Genomic DNA, 22,994 nt, shown 5'->3' on the forward strand with positions numbered 1-22,994 from the left:
TCAATTGTTATTTCGACAACCTCTCAGATTTTATAGAATATTGGACAGCAAGTGAGTAAGCTGAGAAACATACATAACTGAAAGAAACATTTCAAACCTATTTCCTCCTCGATTGACAATATGCGACTTTAATTTCAAACTGGGATTTATTTGACTAAAAGTTCCTACAGTGGGAGGAAGGGGGTATCACTGTATACAGAAAATTAGCACACAAAGGGAATGAATTAAACTAAAATATTTTCCAATCATTTAGTGTTCTTAATGCACATTTGTTAAAGGATGAAAACATTCACATAATATGCGTTTCAAACACCAAATCATGAGATATTTTACCTGTGTTCTAAAGTGGTACAACCCAAACAGATTTGCAATTATATTGAGAAACTAGGCAAAAATCCTCCCTCTGTATCAGAAGTGCTAAATGACTTTTCTGATCAATCAAGTTTCAAATACCATAATCAACATTTTCAGTTTTACCTATTTCAGTTTTATCTGATTGCTGGCTTTTGGGGCACAATAAAACTTTCATTTTATTTGATTCATTATGTTATCTTCAGAGGTCAGATTCCAACATTTATCTTCCTTTGAGCATACAATCAATATTAATATAAATCAAAATTTTACCTGGAAATGTTCTCATTATTTGGCATAATCCTTCCTTTGTGGAAAGCAGATGCTGGATTGGAGAGAGAACATTTGCCTGGGAATGAAGAGAGAAGTGCCAATTATTGCAATTTTACAAGATTGTTTTTAAGTGCCATTGAATATGCCATTATAGCAAGGTTTGCTGATAAAGAAAAACAGCGCCCATCCACCTGAGTAGAATAGGAAAATCAATTAGACATTAGCTAAGCTTGAAGAGCCAGTTTAATGCAGGGATGAAAGCATGTGAATAAAAACTGACAGACTTATACATATACATAATAGAAGTAAATATGAAATGAATAAAATAGCCGTTGAAATAAAAATCGATAATTGAACAGATTTAGTTTATAAGAAGATAAATTTTAAAACAACCAAATGTACAAAAGTTTAAACTAATAGCTAATAACTAATAGGTCATTAAATAAATATTTCACTGTAAGGGTTTGTATTGGTCAGTGTTGTATATGTAGTTGATTGCCTATGATGTATCTTTATTGTAATTAGTCTATTTTTATATTGTATGTTATTTTTTTTCTGTTTGTCTATTTTTATTGAAGTGTGTATAAAATTTCTATGCTTTTTAAAAGGAAAATTAATTTTTTTTTTTAAAGAAACTGGCAGACTGGGTGTTCTAGTCTGACTTTGGGCACAAACCCAGTTGAGTTAATTTGAGCCAGTCACTTTTTCTCAGTCCTAGAGAAGAAGCACTGGCAAACCATGTCTGAAGTTTTTCCAAAAAAACAGCAGTATTGACTGTTGGGAAGCTGCCAGCAGTCAATACTAATTTGAAGACAGAAATATAAGCTTTCGTGGATTTCTTTCTTTCAAACAATAATGTTGTTCAACTTTTAATTATAAACTACATATTATATTATTTTTTTATGAATATGATCCCATTTTAAGGCAGGATTAATATCTTAGGAGAGAAGTATCCAAGAGATTCAGAGTTTTTATTAAATGATGAAAACAACATGCCACCACTGTGACAGAAGATCTTGTGATTTCAGAACACATGTAAAAAAAGAGCATAACGTGTATCATGCTGGATTGAATTTGCTTCCCAGCATCATGATCCTGTTTTTATTATTTGATCCCTTGACAACCCCACCCCTTATTCCAACATCTTTATTATACTTGGGAAGGTAAAGGGAAGGAGAAAATGCACAGGCATCGAACAGGATTGGCAATATTTTTAATTTATTTATTATATTTGTATGCCGCCCCTCTCCTCAGACTCAGAACTCAGTCTGAAGCATGCCCCGTAATATTTATCTATCTTTTTATCACTGTTCAAGACACAATTGTACTTTTGTCTATGAGACATGTCTGTTTGACGTTTATAAAACAGCATTTTCCCTTTTAACTTTAAAGACAAGGATAGCAAGCAAAAAATTATGTTCATGCACCTGTCTGCCAAAGTAGACTCTTTTTTTGCTCCAAAGTATTCTTTCTTCATTAGGCTATACTTATTATTTATTTATTTTATGTATTTATTAATTCGATTTCTATGTTGCCCACCTCTTGATACTCAGGGCAGCTTACAACATGTTTAGAAATCTAATAAAACTATGTTCTAAAAATTGCAGCACCGGACTTATCCGGCAGCAGGCTTTGCTGGAGGGACCGGGAGACACCGGACCCTCATGGCAGCAGCCATCTTGAATCCCGAGCGAAGTCTCGTGAGATGAGACTTCGCTCGGGAGTTCGGGCCTGTCTGGCCCGGCTGCTGATTGGTCCGGGCGGGGCCTGCTTGCCCTTTATAAGGGCGAGCAGGCCCGGGGCTCTTCCTTTTCGCCCGGACAGCAAGCCACGAGCAGACACTTGTCAGTTCTGCTCGTGGCAGCCATTTTGGAGGAGCCTCGTGCGGCGGCCGCCATTTTTGTGCAACCTGTGGTGGGCGAGGAAGGCCTCCTTTTGCCTTCAGGCGAAGAGGATTTATTGCGGAGCCAGCAGCAGCTGTGCTCCGCCCTGGTTTGCCCCCCAGTTTCCTGGGTTCGGGGTGTGGGGGTGCTCTCCTCCGGGGCCTCCTGGGGTGTACAGGGTCCCTGGGGGGGGTAAGGCCTTGGGAATAAAGGCCCCTATAAAGCGGTGCAGCGAGGCCTTGCTGCAACCGCTGGGGAGGGGGGAGGTTTTCACCTCCAGGGGGTGCATTGGGAGGCCTGCAGCATAAGCAGGCCTTGCCTCGTGGGTGCAGCCTCCTTGGGGGTAGTTCTCTCCCACCCCCTTCTTTATTCTGTTTAACATAAAAATAGTTTGAGGCAGGCCCATGGCCCCCTAAAAAGAGGCAAGCCCAGGCCCTTCCGGCCCAACCTGTGGTTCGGCCTAGGAGGGCGGCGAGGCCTTCTGCTCGGGCTCGTGCCAGTGCGGAAGGGCCCCCGGGGGTGGTCCCGGCGGCAGGGGGGGCGGAATCATGCCCACGGTCCCTCAAACTGAGGTTTCTCCTTCTCTCTCTTGGGCCAGGGTCCTGGAGAGGCTCGATGAGCTGGGAGCGGTGGTGGTCTGGGGCAGGCCCGGAGGGGCTTCCCATGACTGCCTCCGCAGCATGGGGTAACGACCCCGAAGAGGAACCAGCCCAAGAGGGACAGATGGCCCACACCGCGCAGCTGGGCCATACCGGGCAGACGGCCCAGATCGGGCAGACGGCTCAGACTGGGCAGATGGCCCAGTCGGGGCAGTGGTCATCGTTCCAGGGCCTGGCGAGGATGGGCCCCCCGTGAATGGCTTCCACCCCTTACGGGGCAGGTGAGGTTGCACCACACGCAGGCACTACACCGCTCCTTCCCGTGCAGGGTCCCGGTTTTATCCTGCCTGCATTGGGGAGTGGCAATAGCTTCCTGGGGGCCACTGCGGGCACATGTGGGCAGGTTTGGTCCCCGCCGGCTCCGCCGGTAGGGGCACCAGGGGTATCTTTCCCACCTGGGGCAGGGGTGGGGGGTTGGATCCCTCCTCTGTCGGCCATTATGCCACCGCCCCCTTTGGTGTATCCACCGGGGCTTGGTGTGCTGGGGATGGGGGCCACAACGGTGTGGGACCCGTTCGCCAGCATCAAGCCTGGGGCCATCCCTTGTGGGTTGCCCGCGACACCATTGGGCTATCATCTCCACCCGTCTGTGAAGGAAGCAATCTGGCGGGGGGAATATGTCGACCTTTTCTCCCTTTTAAATAGGGAGGTCCCCAAGCAGGACAAGGAGGTGGTGCCTGGGGAGAAGGTTAAAAAAACGAAGGTCACAAAGCGTTTCAGCTCTTGGCTGTACGCTTTTTTGACCTTCGCTTCGGTAGTAATTCAGAGGCAGCCGGGTAGGGCCGCGGCACTGCTGAAATACATAGACCTAATAGCGAGAGCCCACTTTGAGTATGCAGGTACGATCTGGAGGCACTATGATAAGGGGTTTAGGATGCGTATCGCCCATGACCCCTACTTGCCCTGGGATATGGTGGTCCCGGACCTTTGGTTCCAGGCCACGCATATGTCCGGGAAGGAAGGATGTGATAGGACCAACAGCGGTCACTTTATGGAAGAGGAGCCCGTGATGCCCGCGCCGGCCAAGGCCGCGGCGGGTGGAGTGGGAAAAGGGCCTCTCTGGTGTGCCACGAGTTCGCCGCAAAAGGGGCGTGTTTTTGTCCCTTTTGCAGGTTTCGTCACGCATGCGGGACTTGTGGGGGGAACCATTCCGCAGCCGTGTGTCCCCGCCCCAAGAAGGGGGCGGAAAGGAAGGGCGGGGGTCCCCCAAAGCCTCCCCCACCTGTTGGGGGTAAAGGGGCCCAGTCCAATCAATTTGCAAGTGCTTGAGGGTTGGTTGGGCGACTACCACCCTCGCTCGAGAGCGGCCGCTCTCTTGCTAGGATTTTTGGAGGGATTTAGGATCCCTTACATGGGTGTTAGGAGGGCCTTCATGTCTGACAACCTTAGGTCGGTTGTTGGTCATGAAGACATTGTTAGGGAGAAGATTCGGAAGGAGGTGGCCGAGGGCAGGGTCCTCGGGCCCTTCCCGGAACCGCCCTTCCCGAATCTTCGTGTGTCTCCCTTAGGTGTGGTCCCCAAAAAGGCGAGTGGTGAATTTAGGTTGATTCACCATTTGTCTTTTCCAAAAGGGGAGTCAGTGAATGACTTCATTCCTGACGAGCTTTGTTCGGTCCGGTATGCATCCTTTGATGCGGCCGTGACTATGGTTAGGAAGTGTGGGACAGGAGCCCTTATGGGTAAATGCGACATTAAGTCGGCATTTCGGCTCCTCCCCATACACCCCGACGACTTTGAGCTGTTGGGCTTCCATTTCGAGGGTGGTTATTACGTGGACAGGGCTTTACCTATGGGTTGCTCTGTCTCGTGCTCTCTGTTCGAGGGTTTTAGCACCTTTTTGGAATGGGCGCTCAGGAGGCAAAGTGGTCTGGGTACTGTCGTTCACTACCTTGGTGATTTCTTGTCGGCGGGGCCTGCGCATTCGGAGCAATGCTTTGCTCTAATGCGGGACTTCGAAGCCCTTTGTGCTCACTTAGGGGTGCCTTTAGCCTCTGAGAAGACCGAAGGCCCCGCCACCAGGATTACTTTTCTGGGTATTGAATTGGACTCAGAGGAGCAATCTTCCAGATTGCCCCTGGAGAAGTTGCTCAAAATCCGAAGGAAGCTTGATGAGGTGCTAGACTGCCGGAAGGTTACCCTACGGCAGCTTCAGGAATTGGCGGGCATTCTTAATTTGCCTGTCGGGTAGTTGTTCCTGGTAGGGCTTTTTCCAGGAGGTTATACGACGCGATGAAGGGGCTCCGTTTGCCCCATCATCGTACCCGCCTCTGCGCTGGGGTCAGGGCTGACCTCGGCGTGTGGCGGGATTTCTTGGTCAGGTTTAATGGTTTGTCTTTCTGGAGGCACGGGCTTCTTTTGGAAGCTGAGTTGCAGCTCTGCTCTGATACCGCGGGGACTTGTGGTTTCGGGGTAGTGTTAGGTGACCAGTGGTGCTGGTCGGCATGGCCTCCGGAATGGAGTGCCTCTTCGTTGGTTACGGACCTGACGTTCTTGGAGCTCTTCCCCTTAATAGTGGCCTTAGAGCTTTGGGGGGAGCAGTTTAGGGACAAGACCGTGAACTTTTGGTGTGACAACCTAGCGGTTGTCCATGTGGTGAATGCCCTGTCCTCTAAGAGCGACAGGGTCATGCGGCTTGTCCGCCATTTTGTGCACAGGTCCTTGTCCCTAAACGCATTGTTTTTGGCTAGGCATGTCCCCGGGTTGGATAATGGGGTCGCTGATGCCTTGTCCCGTGGTCAGTTGTCCAGGTTTCGGACCCAGGCCCCGTGGGCCCGAGAGTTGCCAGAAGCGTTCCCCGGCCACCTCTGGAGTCTGGGGGGGATCCAGAGTGGTGGAGAGACGAGGCATCCAGGGCAATCTCCTTGTCTGTAGCGCCCGGCACCCTCAGGGCATACCAGCGTGCAGGTAGGAGTTTGGGGATTTCAGGCAGGGCAGGGGTTACCAACTTAGTTGGCCTGTCCCTGTAGAGCACCTGGCCGAGTTTTGCGTCCAGCTTAGGCAGCGTGGCCTGTCAGTTAGGATGATCCGGTCCGGGTTAGCCGGCCTCGCCTTTCTGTCCAAGGTGGGGGGGTTTGCAGATTTTTCGGGTGACTTTCGCATCCGGAAGATGCTGGAAGGCTGGCTGAGGGAGCAAGCGGGGGCCCCTGGTGACACTCGTCGGGCTCTGACGGTGGAGCAGCTGCCTTTAATTAACGGGGTTTTTGACAGTCTGTGTGCCTCATTGTACGAGGCCCGTCTTTTTAGGGCAGCGACTTGTGTCATGTTTTTTGGGGCCCTCAGGGTCAGTGAGGCCATGCGTCGTCTCAGGCTGACATTCTGCTCCGGGCCTTCCAGTACGCTGATCTGGCCTTTAGACAAGGGGGGGTATCCCTTGTAGTAAGGCAGTCTAAGACGGATCAGCTACACAGAGGGGTTATCCAGCTTAGTGCGGCCGCCGACCAGTCGGTGTGTCCGGTGGCCGCCCTACAGCTTTATTGTGGTCTGCGGGGGTCAGGGCAAGGGTACCTGTTTAGGCATTGGGACGGTACCCCTCTGACCCGTTACCAATTTTGGGTGCTAGTGTCCAGGGCAATGGCCCGGGTAGGCATGGATCCCGCCGGTTATGGAACGCATTCGTTCCGCATCGGCGCCGCCACTAGCGTGGCACTTTCTGGTTTCCCGGCCCATCGGATTCGGGAGATCGGCCGCTGGCGGTCAGCGGCATATTTGGGTTATGTTAGGCCCACTGAGGATCCTAGGCAGGGCTTAGGCTGGGTAACCTCTCTGTTTGTGTCCTCTTGCAGGTCCCCAGGCTAACATGAAACCGACGGCGCTGCTGTGTGGCCACAGCATGATATTTTGGGCCGGCCGCTCAGCAGCCAGGAGCGCCATCGGGACCCAGCTGTCCCTGGGGCAGTGGGTCAAGGTTGCCTGGATGGGCCGGAGAGGTATGCGGTGGGAGGGTCTCCTACCGGCGTTGCTGGGCGGTCAGCATTCTGTGGCTGCGCCCGGCAGTATGGCTGGGGCGGCTCCTTGGGGTCGTGCCCAGGTGGGTTTGGGTGGGCAGCGTCCTGTGGCCGCACCCAGGTGGCTGGTATTGCACATAGGAGGCAATGACCTGTGCATGCTGGGAGGCCTGGCGCTGATCATCCAGGCACGCGAAGACCTGCAAAGGCTTCGTGAGGTGTGGCCCACCACGCAAGTGGTGTGGTCAGAGATCCTACCTAGGATCGTGTGGAGGGACGCCTCTTCCCTTAGGGCCATTCACCGGGCGAGACATAGGGTGAATAGGGCTCTGGGTAAAACAGTTAGGGAACTAGGTGGGGTTGTAGTGGCCCATCCCCTTATCACAATAGACCGGCCATGGCTTTACCGGGCCGACGGCGTTCACCTGTCAGAACAGGGGAACGCCATTTTCTTACAGGACCTGCAGCGGTCTCTGCGTGAGCTGGCGCAGCTAGAGGGGGGAGTCGGGGGGCCAAGATAGAGATCTGACCCCCGCTCCGTGGCAGGTTAGGGGTGGAAAACTGGGGTGGTTTAGCAACCGCGCGTTCTCCCTTGGGCATCTTTGGGGATGATTGATAGGTTCTCCGCAAGCTCATGGAGGGAGTGCCTGCCTGAGCAGCTGGGGGGAACCTGTCTTTGGGTCCTGCACCTTTAATTCCCGGATTCGGGGTAGCCGGTGGGACCCCCCTCATGCAAAGCATGGCAGGGTCGCAGGTGATGGACTGGTCCCTCACCTGGACTTGCATCGAGATACGCCCATGAGTTGCCCAGGAAGTTTTTTGTCATAACGTCATTTCCGCCCCGGAACTATTTGTTTGACCCTGCAGGTCCATTTCCGGGTCATAGTTGATTATGCTAATTTATGCAAATTTAATGAATAAATTATGCAAATTTATGTTAATAAAAATGACCCAGTTTAAATCCAGCTCTTGTGTCCGTGTCGTTACTCCGTCTCTCCAGCAATTGCAGCACCGGACTTACCCAGCAGCAGGCTTTGCTGGAGGGACCGGGAGACACCGGACCCTCATGGCAGCAGCCATCTTGAATCCCGAGCGAAGTCTCGTGAGATGAGACTTCGCTCGGGAGTTCGGGCCTGTCTGGCCCGGCTGCTGATTGGTCCGGGCGGGGCCTGCTTGCCCTATATAAGGGCGAGCAGGCCCGGGGCTCTTCTTTTTCGCCCGGACAGCAAGCCACAAGCAGACACCCGCCCGCCCTCCCTATTTTGCAGTGTGCTTAGGGGTCGCCATTAGGGGGCCGAATGGGAATTTTTTGCAGTTCTGCCTTTTAGCCGGGCTGTTTTTTCGCCCATTCCACACTGAGGAGATGGATGTGCGGTTAGGGGGTGCTTGCATTTATTAGGTTAATTGGCTTACCTTTGGTCATTTGGGTAGGCAGGTTAGGGGCGGAAAACTGGGGTGGTTTAGCAACCGCGCGTTCTCCCTTGGGCATCTTTGGGGATGATTGACAGGTTCTCCGCAAGCTCATGGAGGGAGTGCCTGCCTGAGCAGCTGGGGGGAACCTGTCTTTGGTTCCTGCACCTTTAATTCCCGGATTCGGGGTAGCTGGTGGGACCCCCCTCATGCAAAGCATGGCAGGGTCGCAGGTGATGGACTGGTCCCTCACCTGGACTTGCATCGAGATACGCCCATGAGTTGCCCAGGAAGTTTTTTGTCATAACATCATTTCCGCCCCGGAAGTATTTGTTTGACCCTGCAGGTCCATAGTTGATTATGCTAATTTATGCAAATTTAATGAATAAATTATGCAAATTTATGTTAATAAAAATGACCCAGTTTAAATCCAGCTCTTGTGTCCGTGTCGTTACTCCGTCTCTCCAGCAAACCAGAGTTAAAAATTAGATAACCAGATTGATCATACAACCAACATTTGTTCATTGATATCAGAGTTTCAATGGCCCCAAGTCCGCTGGCAGATAACGAGACCTTATTGCTAGGCGAATACACTACATTACGGAAGGCAGGGAGAGTGAGGGCAGTACGAATCTTTGGGGGGAGCTTGTTCCATAGACCCGGGTCCGCCACAGAGAAGGCTCTTCCCCTAGGTTCTACCAGATGACATTCTCTAGCTGACGGGACCTGGAGAAGGCCGATTCTGTGGGAGCTGACTGGCTGCTGAGATGTATGAGGCAGAAGACGGTCCTGTAAGTAATCTGGTCCCATGCCATGTAGGGCTTTATAGGTCATAATCAACACTTTGAATTGTATTTGGAGACTAATCGGCAACCAGTGCAGTCCACTGAGTGCTGTAGAGATATGAGCATATCTCAGAAGGGCCCTAATTGCTCGCATGGTGTGTTCTGTATTACCTGCAGTCCCCGTACACTCTTCAAAGGTAGCCCCATGTAGAGAGCATTGTAGTAGTCAAACCTCAAGTTTAATTGTTTTAAAGTCTTCCTCTCTTTTTCTTTCTGCAGTATTCCATGTGGTTACGTGTGAGAGAGATGAAATACAAAAGTCCTGTTTAGAAAACCCTAGACTATTATGCTATTCTGACAGTTTAGCACATAACCTTGCCCCTGACGAAATCAATATTAATGTATGAATATTCACATTCTTCAACAGCTTTGGCAAAAACATATTTTTTCCTTCCAGCAATGCTGGAAGAAACGATTTTAGAAAATGCACTTGAGACTTCACTCTTGCAAAGCATCTGCTTTAATAATAGCAAATTCCTGTAAAAGTGAGATGGTAGTAGAATGAAGAATGGTGCCAAAACTGGCATCTGATAGGTTGCTTCATAATAAAATAAAAATGCCCCGAGTCTACGGAGAGGGGTGGCAAATAAACAAATAAACAAATAAGCAAATAAGCAAATAAGCAAATAAACAAACAAACAAACAAACAAACAAACAAATAAATATGCAGAGTTTTTAAAAAAACAGTATTTAAGCAGGTGCCAGGAAGGGAAATAATTTTGCAGCCATACCTTTTGCAGTAATGTTGGTTGATATGATTCCACTATGTTTAAGCAATTTTCATGGTCAGCTTTGTTAGATGAAAGGCAAATCAAAAGGTCCCAAGAACTTAATTCATCTATAATAATAAAGAAGTACCATAATGTGAATTAACTGTAACCAGAAAGGACAATTAACCAATTAAACAGAAATATTTATTCAAAAGATCCTGTTTATCTGTGGCAAATAAAGGGGGGGGGATGGGGAGAAGACACCCATTTGCAGGCTTTATCATGTCTTGGGACATGTGATCAATATGATTCTGTGTTCAATGGTTCATATAGTTATTTTGATATCTACTATTTTTCTTTTTGGTTTTTTCTTGGTTTTTAAATTTTAGTTTTTCTTTAATTTCTTGCTGATGGTACTTTCATTTAGTGCTGGTGGGGTTATTGTTGTTAAAGGAGATGGGCAAAACAAGGGGGAATTTGAATGGGAGGAAGAGGAGGAGGAGAAGGGAGAAGGAGGAGGTGGGGGGAGACCTGTATACAAGTGGAAATCTATTATTCATCTTGAACTGGGGATGCACCTATATATCTGAACATTTTTACAATGGGTTTTGATGGTTAAATTACAACCACTCCTTTGTTGTTGAGATCAAGAAACAGATGCCGCAAGAAGAGTAGAATTAAGTTTTATTAGGTAGATTATATAACTTTTGCAAGTCTGACTGACTGACCTTCCCTCTCCCTTTGTCCTCTTTGTCCCCTAAGGAATCAGGGAAGAGTTACTTGGAATCTCTTCCTCGTATAAAGTGAGTTTCTTCTGGATGGATAGCGGCAGAGATAAAATAGAGAGTTTGCCTATGTAGCTGCAGCGTTTTTCACTTTGCAATAATCTCATAAGCAGAATAGACAAATAGTAAATTACTAAATTTTTAAAAAAAACTTTCAAGCTCAAAACAGAAACCCCGATTTCTTTAAATCCAGTTTAAATACAGGGCATAAGAAGGATTTTATTTTTATTTATTTATTTATTTGCTTTGTCAAGTATGTATTGGTGGTATACAAAGATATAACAATATTTATATACATGATACTAGTAAAAGAGAAACATTAGGACAGGGGACGGAAGGCACTCTGGTGCGCTTATGCATGCCCCTTATTGACCTCTTAGGAATTGAAAGAAGTCGACAATGGTGAAAGAAGTCAACAATAGATAGTCTAAGGGTAAAGTTTTGTGGGTTAGTTGAAGAGTCTGGTAGTGAGTTCCATGCATCAACTGCTGGGTTACTAAAGTTGTACAGTATTTCCTGCATTCGAGTTTAGAGCGGTTTGTATCTGATTTCTGCTCATGTGTTGTTGTGGTTGAATCTATTCACCTGCTTCAAAAAAGGAATTAGTTTGTAAATTATTTTCAATCATCAGTGTTAATCTGAGTTGTTTAGAACTGCAAAATCCACATTTCAAATGTCACATATGTTTATACATTATTAATCTATAAAGAAGTTAGGGATGGAGTAGAATCTGGATCTTTTTACTCCTAATCCAACACCCCCACTATTAGTTCTAGTGTATAGTTATCTCACACTGTGATCCCAACCTCTCTGCCTATCACTTTCCTAATATATAAAGACTTTAGTTTAATCAATAAAACATGGCATAAATTTGTCATGCAAAACAGGGTATGAAATGAAACAGCTTCACAGCATCAATGTATGGGGTTAATATCTTTCCTACAAGAGTTCAAGGCAGCATACATAACACTCCCTTCTATTATTTCTCATAACATCTACCCTGTAAGACTTATAGTATTTATCGCTTGGATGTGTGCCCGTGCCTGCCAGTCATCCAGAGCTGCGTGTACAGCTCGATTTTTACTACCGATGAGCAGTGTGTCTGTCTGATGTTTCACATTAATAGAATAGCCAATACAAAGTCCTGCCCCTTTTAATATCTTCCTACAAAAATCTCCCTCTATTTCTAGTTTGATTCAATTGAGCCTACTGCAGTCAAGTAGATAATTTACTACAGTTTTAATAATCAGTCTCAGGTGGGATTGCACTTTGTTATTAAATGCCATCTATAATATAAGAACCCTCATGAAATTTTCATGGATAACTGCTGTCCAAACAATGTTCACAAATGAAATAAAACAGTACTGTAAACTTACAAGCTCTTTTTTTTTGCAAAAAGACTACAATAAAAGATATAATCAAAGACTGTATCGTACTTTGTTTTCCATGTAAAATATAGAACATTTTATCTGAAACAAGAAGATAGTTTGTTTATTTATGCAATTTATATGCCACCCATCTTGCCAAGAGCTGAAACTTACAATTATTAAATTTCTGTTATTATAATCAGGATATATCCAAGAGAAAATAGAATAAGACTTACATTCCTATTTACTCTTATTTACAGTTTTTATAAATGTTTTAATATATTTCTTTAGTGATTTCTTGGCTAAAGGTGCAAAGACATTTTGGGCTTGTATGGGCTCCTGCCATGTTTATTTAACCTTCACTCTGTTGGACTGTTTACACGCCTGGAACTTGTTCAGATTTCTTTACATTTCTCAGACTTTCTTATTTATAAGGGCTGAGTTTCTTGTGACCTCTCCATTCATACTCCCTTTACCCCCTGGCTAGGCAAAGAACAAAATATCCACTGTCCTATTTGTTTATGTTCAAATCTTTCAGTTGCTTAAAGGAGTGGCTTTTCAATTATAAATGAAAATGGTATCCAGATGTTTACAGACTATGCCAGCATTTTCCCTTTAGGCTCCTAATGCTTTTATTAGTCTTTGTTAGAATAGTGGACCCTCTATTGTTAAATTAAAAAAAGCACTTGCAAACAGCTTGCATTTAATAAACATTGCTTTAGACACTAGTGCATATGTGACTGCGGCTGAAAGTGCCTCTTATTTCCTCTTTTCCATACTGCCATATTTTTTCCATATTTGTTAATTGATCAACATAGAAATGTATCTATTGAAAAGAAAAAAAAATATTTGAAACCAAAATATCAAATCTAACTGGATATACGTGTACACAAAAAGGCCCAGAATGAAAAAGGTCTCAAGCTTACAGAGGGCTGGATTGCTCTCTTTTTGCTTCTCCTTTGAATGAGTTGGAATAACTAATTCAGATGACATCAAATACAACCAAGGAGAAGCTATGGTCCTATAGCTTTAGTGTCAGGCTCAAGCTTTATTTTGTAAATAGTTTACTGCATTTTCCCTCACATAGAAAGAGGAGTCCAGGATGGGTTGTTCTAGCCTCAGAACTCTATGAATTGGGTTGAATTTTCTGAGGATCCACCTACCTGGTGACGTTTCTCAGTCATTCAACTCAGGTCATTCTTTCGATCCTCGGAAAAGAGGTATGTCAGGTAAGAACCAATCCCCCGTCTGTATTAATGTATTTTGGATGGTACATATGCAATGTGTGTCTGGAGTGAATGTAAGGGCATCAAATTACTCCCACTACTGTGTTGCTCATTCACAGGTAAGGTGGGCTCCAGCTTGTAAATAAAAATCATTTATTTATATTATAGCTGTGCAACACTTGGAGTCAAAGAGAAAAAAGTACCACAAAGGAGACAGTAAATTTCGTTGCCATGATATAAAAAAAGATGTTGAGAATCTAGAAAGAGTGCAGAGAAGAGGAACAAATTAGGGGACTGGAGGCTAATCATACGAAGAATGGTTGCAAGGAATTGGGTATATTTAGTTTAATAAAAAGAAGGATTAGGGGTGATATGATAGCAGCATTCTAATATCTCAGACAAAGCACTTAAGGCAGAAAAAGAAGCAATGGATAGAAACTAATCAAGGAGAGAACCAATCTAGAACTAAGGATACATTTACTGACAGTTAGAACAAATAATCAGTGGAATGACTTGACTCCAGAAGTTGTGGGTGGTCCAACACTGGAGGTTTTTTTAAAAAAAAGATTTGGCAACCATTTGTCTGAAATGGTATATGGCAGTGATGGCGAACCTTTTTTCCCTCAGGTGCCGAAGGAGTGTGGGCATACACTATCGCACATGCATGAGTGCCCACACCCATAATTCAATGCCTGGGGTGGTCGGAAACAGCTTCTCTCGCCTCTCAGAGGTCCTCTGGAGGCTGGAAATGGCCTGTTTCCCAACTTCTCAATGCTCTGGAATCAACTCCCTCCAGAGATTCGAACAGCCCCCACCCTCCTCGCCTTCCGTAAAATGCTGAAGATCCACTTTTGTCACCAGGCGTGGAGATAATTACCACCTCCCCCCCTTTTTATTATACTTTCGGCCTTACTGTATGATGGATTAGGTTGAATGTGTATGATTGTATAGTTAGGGATTTTATTATGTTATTAATGTTTTTTAAATTGATTTACTTTTCTACTATTGGATTTGTAATGTATTGTATCACTGTTATGTTGTGAGCCGCTCCAAGTATTCAGAGAAGGGTGGCATACAAATCTAATAAACTAAACTAAACTAAACTAAACTAAACTAAACTCATGTTTTGCCCTCCACAGGTTCCAAAGGCTTCCTTCCCAGAGCCTCTGTGTTAGCCAAAAATCAGCTGACCAGCACACACATGCATGTTGGAGCTGAGCTAGGGCAGCAGCTCATGTGCCAACAGATATGGCTCCACGTGCCACCTGTGGTACCCATGCCATAGGTTCACCATCACTGGTATAGGGTTTACTGCTTGAGCAGGAGGTTGGACTAGAAAATCTCCAATATCCTGTCCAACTCTTTTATTCTGTTATTTGTTTATAATTCTTCAAGGCAGCTACAACTTTTTCCAGGATCACATGGCTGCCTTCCAGCTTTTTTTATGTTTAAATCCAAAATGCCATATAGTCCTAATGTATGTGAAATATTTATATTGTAGAAATGGATATAGAAAACTTTTTGTTGTAATGTATCTTTTACAGAAAGTGACATGATAAGTTACAGTTATTAAAAATGGACTGTTAAAATAGAAATGATTCACAGAATGCTAGCTCCAAGACTGATTTATACAACTCTTGGAATAAAAGCAAATAATTACTTATCTTTATGCAAACTAAAGGAGGAGGGATCACATTTCTTATTTATACTATTTTTCTATGGTTGGCAATATTTAATATTTCATAGCACAGACTACATCTTCTTTAAATCTCAAAGATTGAAAGTAAAAAAGTTAAATGGTTATAGAGATTTGTAAAAGAAAAGAAACAAATTCACTAGATAATAAATCAAATGAACAATGGTGTACAACAACTATGCAGTTTTACAACCATGGAGTTTGCAAATGCATACTTATTCTGTTATCTATGATAATGAATCCAGCTTACGGGCTGCAAATGTGACACCCCTTCTCTAAAGCAAGGCTGTCAAACTCCCAATCTGTGGGCCAGATGTGTCACATGCTAGCTCTAGCCCGACCGGTTTAGCAAAGGGGGAGAAGTCCTGATACATCATGTGATGCCATCATGATGACGTGAGTTTGACTCTCTTGCTCTAAAGTAAAAATATTGAAGCTTTAGTTGCAAAATGAAATAATTAAATCAAATCAACCTGGTGGTGATGCAGGTTAAGTTGAGAGGCTGACTCATCCAATTAGAAACCACAGTTTTCTTATCCAACAATGTCATCAATTATACTGGCTGTTTGTTTAACGGATATTTCTTTTCTCAGGGTGGGAAACCTGTGGTTGCTGGATCAAAATATCCTTCTAATACTTATTTTTTAAAAATAATGAAAAATATTGAAGAAAGTAATTTTTCTGATTTGAAAATATGTACAAATACCTTCTGTGCATTATTTATATATTTATTAAATTTTTATTCTTTCCATTTCCCCATAAGATGACTGACTAATTGGTTTAAACTGCAAAATTGATTGTTGATCATGGAAAGCTTGATCTTACAAAGATATTATAGCTTTTACAATGAAAGTCATTCTTATGCTAACACTAAGAGATCTGCCCTGAAATCTGCGTACCTCCCACTGGGTTGCCTTCTCTAAGGCCCTGAAGGTGTGGTTGTTCTCCCTCTTGTTAGGTGTGTTTTTATCTATATTTTCTTTTTTAGAGAGTAATCAGATCCATCTTGTTCTGTTCTATATTGTGCTTTTATTATTTATTTTATTGTGAGCTACCCTGCATTTGTTTGGAGTAGGCAGCACCTTAACTGAATAAAATTAGTAAACAATTTTTGTTATTTATAACTATTAAGCGTAAAATGTGGACTTCCGCAGCTGAAAAGCAACTAGTCTGATCCTTCTTGTTTATCCTGACCTTTCCCAACATGATGTCTTCCAGATGTCTTGACATAGTAGCTTAAGAAGCATCAGCCAGCATGACCCATAATTAAAAATGCCATCTAACAGGTCCTCACAAGAGCATCTTCTCTCCAGCAGGGCCTTTGCCTTTGGAATGAGGTTCCCTCCTCCTGTATACTAATGGCCCCAATCCTGCCAATGTCTTGAAGACTTGGCTCTTTGCCCAGGTGTTTGGCAAGGATGACTGAAGCCTCTTTTTACAGTAGACTATGTTCAGTTGTTTTCCTTTGTTTGGTCATCCTTTACCCTTCTTTTTGTCCCTTGTTGGTTTCTTTACTTTTAGTGTTCTAATCAATTTGCAATCTGCCCTGAGTTGGTGGGATCTGGGCAGCATATAAATTTTAATAACAACAATTACGAAAACATTATGAAATTTTCTAAAAGTAAAGGAATAAGAAATGTGGGAGGAACTGTTAGTAAATAAACAATGGTGTATAATGCAATTTGTTAGTGGCTGATGTTTTCCTCATATCCTAACGATATTTTTAGTGTTTCCAGAAAGACAATTCCATTGTGAATTGCAAGTTATAGCTAACAGCATTACCAGAACAACTTTGTAATCCTAATTTTATCCCATCCAAATGGCCCTAATTTTATCTCAACTCTAGAAAGCACATGTTTTTTTCCCCATGTTACAAAATGGCTATTCAGATGAAAAATGGAGTATAGCAAGCAGAAATGATGCTAACTTTATACCAAAAACTCTTTTAATTGCCACAACTGTGGACAAGCTTCCACTCTGCCTTACTAGCAAGGAAAGGCACTATATGTGATATTAAAAGTCTGTCTTAAGGCATAACCACTGTAGAAAAAAGCATGAAATTAATCTTAAAATTATATTCTGTTTCGTTTAGTGAGAAGTAGAATTTATTTCTTTGTGATTAAATACAACAATACCAAACTTTCAGCAGGAATGGAAGTTTTCCAACTTTCTTTAAAGCAACAAGTTTTTTTCCCTCCGTCGTAAACTTTGCATGAGTCAAGTAGAGTTTATATTTAAAACTATAACAAGAAAAAAAGAATAAACTACAGACTTCTGACATAGAACCAAATAAAGGCTTGATGGGAATATAATGAGAAATTATGGTTTTCTGTTACAACAGCTGCAGTAATTCTTAGTCACTTAGGGATTTCTACAATATACTTTAGTCATGTTTACCCGTGGTATTAAACCTCAAAGAACTATACATTTCAACTAAGGTTTGAGAAAAATTCAGGATCTGATACGACAATTTCTCAACTATAGCTGTTATGGGAATTTCAATTTCTTTAAAACTCCAGATAGACAAACGTGCAATTCTTACTACAATTCTTTGAAATATTAAGAAATCTTGGATTGCTACTGTATACGTTAGGTGCAAATACTGAATGCAGCTGTCAGGAGGAATCTAAGCAAGCCACTATTTATTTCAGATGTAAATTCATTTAAATATAAGTAGATTTTAAGCTTCATTAAACTGAAGTCAAAAGATGTATTTGGAAAAAACTCTGTGCTGCTTTTTCTTAAAACTTTTTATTTATTATGCTTTTTTTGTTTTATTTTGTTTGCTCTCTTCTTTCTATGTTTTTTTTGGAAATAAAGAATATCAAATTTAAAATGAAAGTAAAATGGTATGTTCTATGGCAGGCCAAAATAAGGGCTGATGAACTAATAAAATGATTTATCAGTCCTGTAATATACAGCCATCTAAAAATAACCATTTGTCTGAACCTTTTTTGCAAACCTTTTTTTTCCTTGGTTGCCAAAAGCGTGTGTGCGCACACTATCGCATCACGCACAAGTGCCCACACTCATAATTCAATGCCTCAGGAGGGCGAAAACGGCCTCCTACGCCTCCCGGAAGCCATCTGGGGACCAGAAATGGATGGTTTCCTAACTTCTGGTAGGCCTGTTTTTTACCCTCCCTAGACTCCAGAGGTTTCCCTGGAGACTAGGGAGGGCAAAAACACCCTTTCCCACCCTTTGGAGACCTTCCAGAAGCTGAAAACGCTCTGCCAGAGCCTCCATGCGAGCTGAAAATCAGGTGGCCAATGCACACATGTCTGTCTGTCTGTCTGTCTGTCTGTCTGTCTGTCTGTCTGTCTGTCTGTCTGTCTATCTATCTATCTATCTATCTATCTATCTATCTATCTATCTATCTATTAGATTTGTATGCCACCCCTCTCCGAAGACTCGGGGCGGCTAACAACAATATATATAAAAAAGACAATGTAAACAAATCTAATATTAAAAATAATCTAAAAACCCCCAATTTAAAGAACCACTCATACATACAAGCATACCATGTATAAATTCTAGAAGCCTAGGGGGAAGAGAAATTTCAATTCCCCCATGCCTGATGACAGAGGTGGGTTTTAAGGAGCTTGCGAAAGGCAAGGAGGGTGGGGGCAACTCTGATATCTGGGGGGAGCTGGTTCCAGAGGGTCGGGGCCACCATAGAGAAGGCTCTTCTCCTGGGTCCTGCCAAACGACATTGCTTATTCGACGGGACCCGGAGAAGGCCAACTCTGTGGGACCTAACAGTTTGCTGGGATTCGTGCGGCAGAAGGCGGTCCCGGAGATATGCATTGGCAGAAGGCGGTCCCGGACATATGCGTTGGAGCTGAGCTAGGGTAATGGCTCACATGCTGGCAGATATGGCTCCACGTGCCATCACTGTACTAGGGTTTCCTGCCTAAGCAGGGGGTTGGACTGGAAGCCCTCCAAGGTCCCTTCCAACTCTATTATTCTATTCTATTGTAAAAATAAGATAATGTTATAGTTAGGAAATGATTAATAATACTCACCTGGATGTAAATGTTCATTTCTCTTTAGCTTCCTGTCTTCAATGACTGTAACTCTATAATTGTGTTGTGTAAGGATTTGCTGATATAACTGAAGATCTTCTCTACTGCCAGAAGAAGGGATGTGCAGTATAGCTTCCTTAGCTTCATTATTAAAAAAATTAAAACTGGTATCGTCAAGCTAAAACAAGAAAGAGAAATTCATGAATAACAATAAGCAGTGAAATGCTGAGAACCATGAAACCAGGGGTGCAATACTCCCGGTTTGCTCGTGCCTATTAGTCGTCGGAGAGCTGGTCACAAAAACAGCGCAAAGCTTCGCCCACCCGCCCAGACATCACCATTTGGGTTAGTTTACCCTCTGCACATGCACACAGAATTCTGTGCATGCGCAGAGGGTAAAAGAATCCAAATGGTGGCATCTGGGTTAATGGGTGGAACCTTGTGCTGCCTTTGTGACTGGCTCTCCGATGACCGATAGGCCTGAATGAACTGGGTGCATTTCACTCCTGCATGAGATGATGACATAGAAAACTGGATCTCTTTTTCCTTATAATGGTTTCATAAAGCCATGCTATTCACAAAATCACAATATTTATTTATATTGTGAGGTATAACAAGCAGGTATAACAGAGGTATAACAAGCAGGAAGAGGGAGATTGTGATCCCCTTATATAGAGCGCTGGTGAGACCACATTTGGAGTACTGTGTTCAGTTCTGGAGACCTCACCTACAAAAAGATATTGACAAAATTGAACGGGTCCAAAGACGGGCTACAAGAATGGTGGAAGGTCTGAAGTATAAAACGTATCAGGAAAGACTTAATGAACTCAATCTGTATAGTCTGGAAGACAGAAGGAAAAGGGGGGACATGATCGAAACATTTAAATATGTTAAAGGGTTAAATAGGGCTCAGGAGGGAAGTGTTTTTAACAGGAAAGTGAACACAAGAACAAGGGGACACAATCTGAAGTTAGTTGGGGGAAAGATCAAAGGCAACATGAGAAAGTATTATTTTACTGAAAGAGTAGTAGATCCTTGGAACAAACTTCCAGCAGACGTGGTTGGTAAATCCACAGTAACCGAATTTAAACATGCCTGGGATAAGCATATATCCATTGTAAGATAAAATACAGGAAATAGTAAAAGGGCAGACTAGATGGACCATGGGGTCTTTTTCTGCCGTCAGTCTTCTATGTTTCTATGTTTCTATGTTTCTATTGTATTTATTTATTCATTTGTCCAATACACAAATACATAGGAAGAAGAAAAATAGACATGTAGTAATATATATAAGTGTAAAGGTGAACTTAGAGGAGAGGATATATGAAAGAAAGAAAATATATATGATAAGTGAGAGAAAGGAAAGACAATTGGACAGGGGATGAAAGGCACACCAGTGCACTTATGTACGCTCCTTACTGGCCTCTTAGGAACCTGGAGAGGTCAATCGTGGAGAGTCTAAGGGAGAAATGTTGGGGGTTAGGGGTTGACACAATTGAGTCCGGTAATGAGTTCCACGCTTCAATAACTCGATTGTTGAAATCATATTTTTTACAGTAAAGTTTGGAGCGGTTCGTATTAAGTTTGAATCTGTTGCGTGCTCTTGTGTTGTTGCGGTTGAACCTGAAGTAGTCATTGACCGGTAGGACGTTGCAGCATATGATCTTGTGGGCAATACTCAAATCGTGTTTTAGTTCTATTCACAGGGGAATGTGACCAGTTGCTATCTAATTCCCTGCTGAGTCCTTTCTCGTGAATAGTAGTATTCCTGGAGACGAAGCTACAGGTAATCCTTGACTTATGATCATAGGTTGGATCAGAATTTTGATTGTAAAGTGATGTAATCATTAAGTGAGTCATAAGGTGACCAGATCTGATTTCATGACCATTTTATCACAATCATTAAGCAAATCATCTGGATGTTATGTGAATCACACCAATGTTAAGTGGATCCAGTTGCCCCAATTGAGATGCTGCAACTGTTGCAAATGTAAGTCAGTCGCAACACACGAAAACTGGGATCACAGGACCACATGGTGGGGATGGGACAGTTGCAAATTCAAGAACAGATCAGTAGTCAGCCTTTTCAATGCCATTGTAATTTTGAACCATCGTTAACTGAACGGCCACAAGTCTACTTTCTTTTCATAAAATTTGGCACACTAGAGTGCCTTCCGTCCCCTGTCCTATTGCTCTCCTATATCTCCTATACCTTTCTTCTATTCCTATATCTCTTCTTCTATTCTTTCATTGATATGTTCTATTACTATACCTTCTTTTCTATTATTTCTTAGATATATTTTACTATGAGTATCTCCTCTATAGCCTTCATCATGTATTTTACTATGTGTATATAGATATATACCCACTAAAACCCTCATTGTGTATTGGAAAAAATAAATAAATAAAATAAATAAAATAAAGGACCCAGATTGCTGGGGGCAATATGCTGACTCTGTAAGCCACTCAGAGAGGGCTGTAAAGCACTGTGAAATGGTATACAGTGTTCCCTTGATTTTCGCGGGTTTGAACTTCGCGAATAGCCTATACCACGGTTTTTCAAAAAATATTAATTAAAAAATACTTTGCGGTTTTTTTCCTATACCACGTTTTTTTCCATCCGATGATGTCATACGTCATCGCCAAACGAATATGTTTTGCAAATAAATAACAAAAAAAAAATTATTGTTAACAAATAATTATGTTTATAAATATCAGGATCAGTATTCAATGGTGGATACCAGTAATAATGATGAGTAAATGGTTGTTAAGGGAATGAGAAATGGTAATTTAGGGTTTTAAAGTGTTAAGGGATGGCTTGTGATACTGTCCATAGCCAAAAATGGTGTACTGTATTTACTTCCGCATCTCTACTTCGCGGAAATCCGACTTTCATGGGTGGTCTCGGATCGCATCCCCCGCGGAAATCGAGGGAACACTGTATAACTCTAAGTGCTATTGCTGTGGGTTTATTGCACCTAGTAAATTGCAGGGAATTGGATCACATCTCTCAAGTTAATTGGCTCATTATATCCATAGAGTGCTACATTAGCCCCCCCCCCAAAAAAGCATTACCCTAGAGTAGGCAGCGTATGACACTCTCAATACCACTGAAATGTTACCCACAGCATCTCTAGGAAATTTGCCCAGTTGTGGGGGGTTCTGGGACTGTTATTCATAAATATTTGGAAGGCTACAAATAGTTCACCTCTGCTCTGGGCAGTATATTTTACCAAATTAATAAGGTGCATACTGTGTTTCCCCCAAAATAAGATCCTGTTTTATATTTTTTGAACCCTGAAATTAGTGCTTGGCCTTATTGCCATGCAATCAAAAGCCCAATTGGGCTTATTATCAGGGAATAGAAACATAGAAACATTGAAGATTGATGGCAGATAAAGACCTCATGGTTCATCTATTCTGCCCTTATACTATTTCCTGTATTTTATCTTAGGATGGATAAAATGTTTATCCCAGGCATGTTTAAATTCATTTATTGTGGATTTACCAACCACGTCTGCTGGAAGTTTGTTCCAAGCATCTACTACTCTTTCAGTAAAATAATATTTTCTCACGTTGCTTCTGATCTTTCCCCCAGCTAACCTCAGATTGTGCCCCCTTGTCCTTGTGTTCACTTTCCTATTAAAAACACTTCCCTCCTGAAACTTATTTAACCCCTTAACATATTTAAATGTTTCGATCATGTCCCCCCTTTCCCTTCTGTCCTCCAGACTATACAGATTGAGTTCATTAAGTCTTTTCTGATAAGTTTTATGCTTAAGACCTTCCACTATTTTTGTAGCCGTCTCAATTTTATCAA

The 22,994-nt window shown here is 43.1% G+C and overlaps 1 protein-coding gene across 3 annotated transcripts in view; it reads right to left on the reverse strand.

Annotated features, from left to right (window-relative positions):
- Window positions 1–22,994, reverse strand: part of CPED1 (cadherin like and PC-esterase domain containing 1) — a 128,061-nt gene that overhangs the window by 81,741 nt on the left and 23,326 nt on the right. For all 3 annotated transcript variants that reach the window (XM_070755454.1, XM_070755456.1, XM_070755455.1), the window contains exons 3-5: window positions 19,175–19,352; window positions 10,097–10,203; window positions 625–700 (exon numbers count right to left, since the gene is read on the reverse strand). In XM_070755454.1, coding sequence (XP_070611555.1) covers window positions 625–700; window positions 10,097–10,203; window positions 19,175–19,352 — 361 coding nt within the window. The remainder of the gene's footprint in view (window positions 1–624; window positions 701–10,096; window positions 10,204–19,174; window positions 19,353–22,994) is intronic.

Source organism: Erythrolamprus reginae, chromosome 6 (assembly GCF_031021105.1).
Source record: "Erythrolamprus reginae isolate rEryReg1 chromosome 6, rEryReg1.hap1, whole genome shotgun sequence".
NCBI lineage: Eukaryota > Metazoa > Chordata > Lepidosauria > Squamata > Dipsadidae > Erythrolamprus > Erythrolamprus reginae.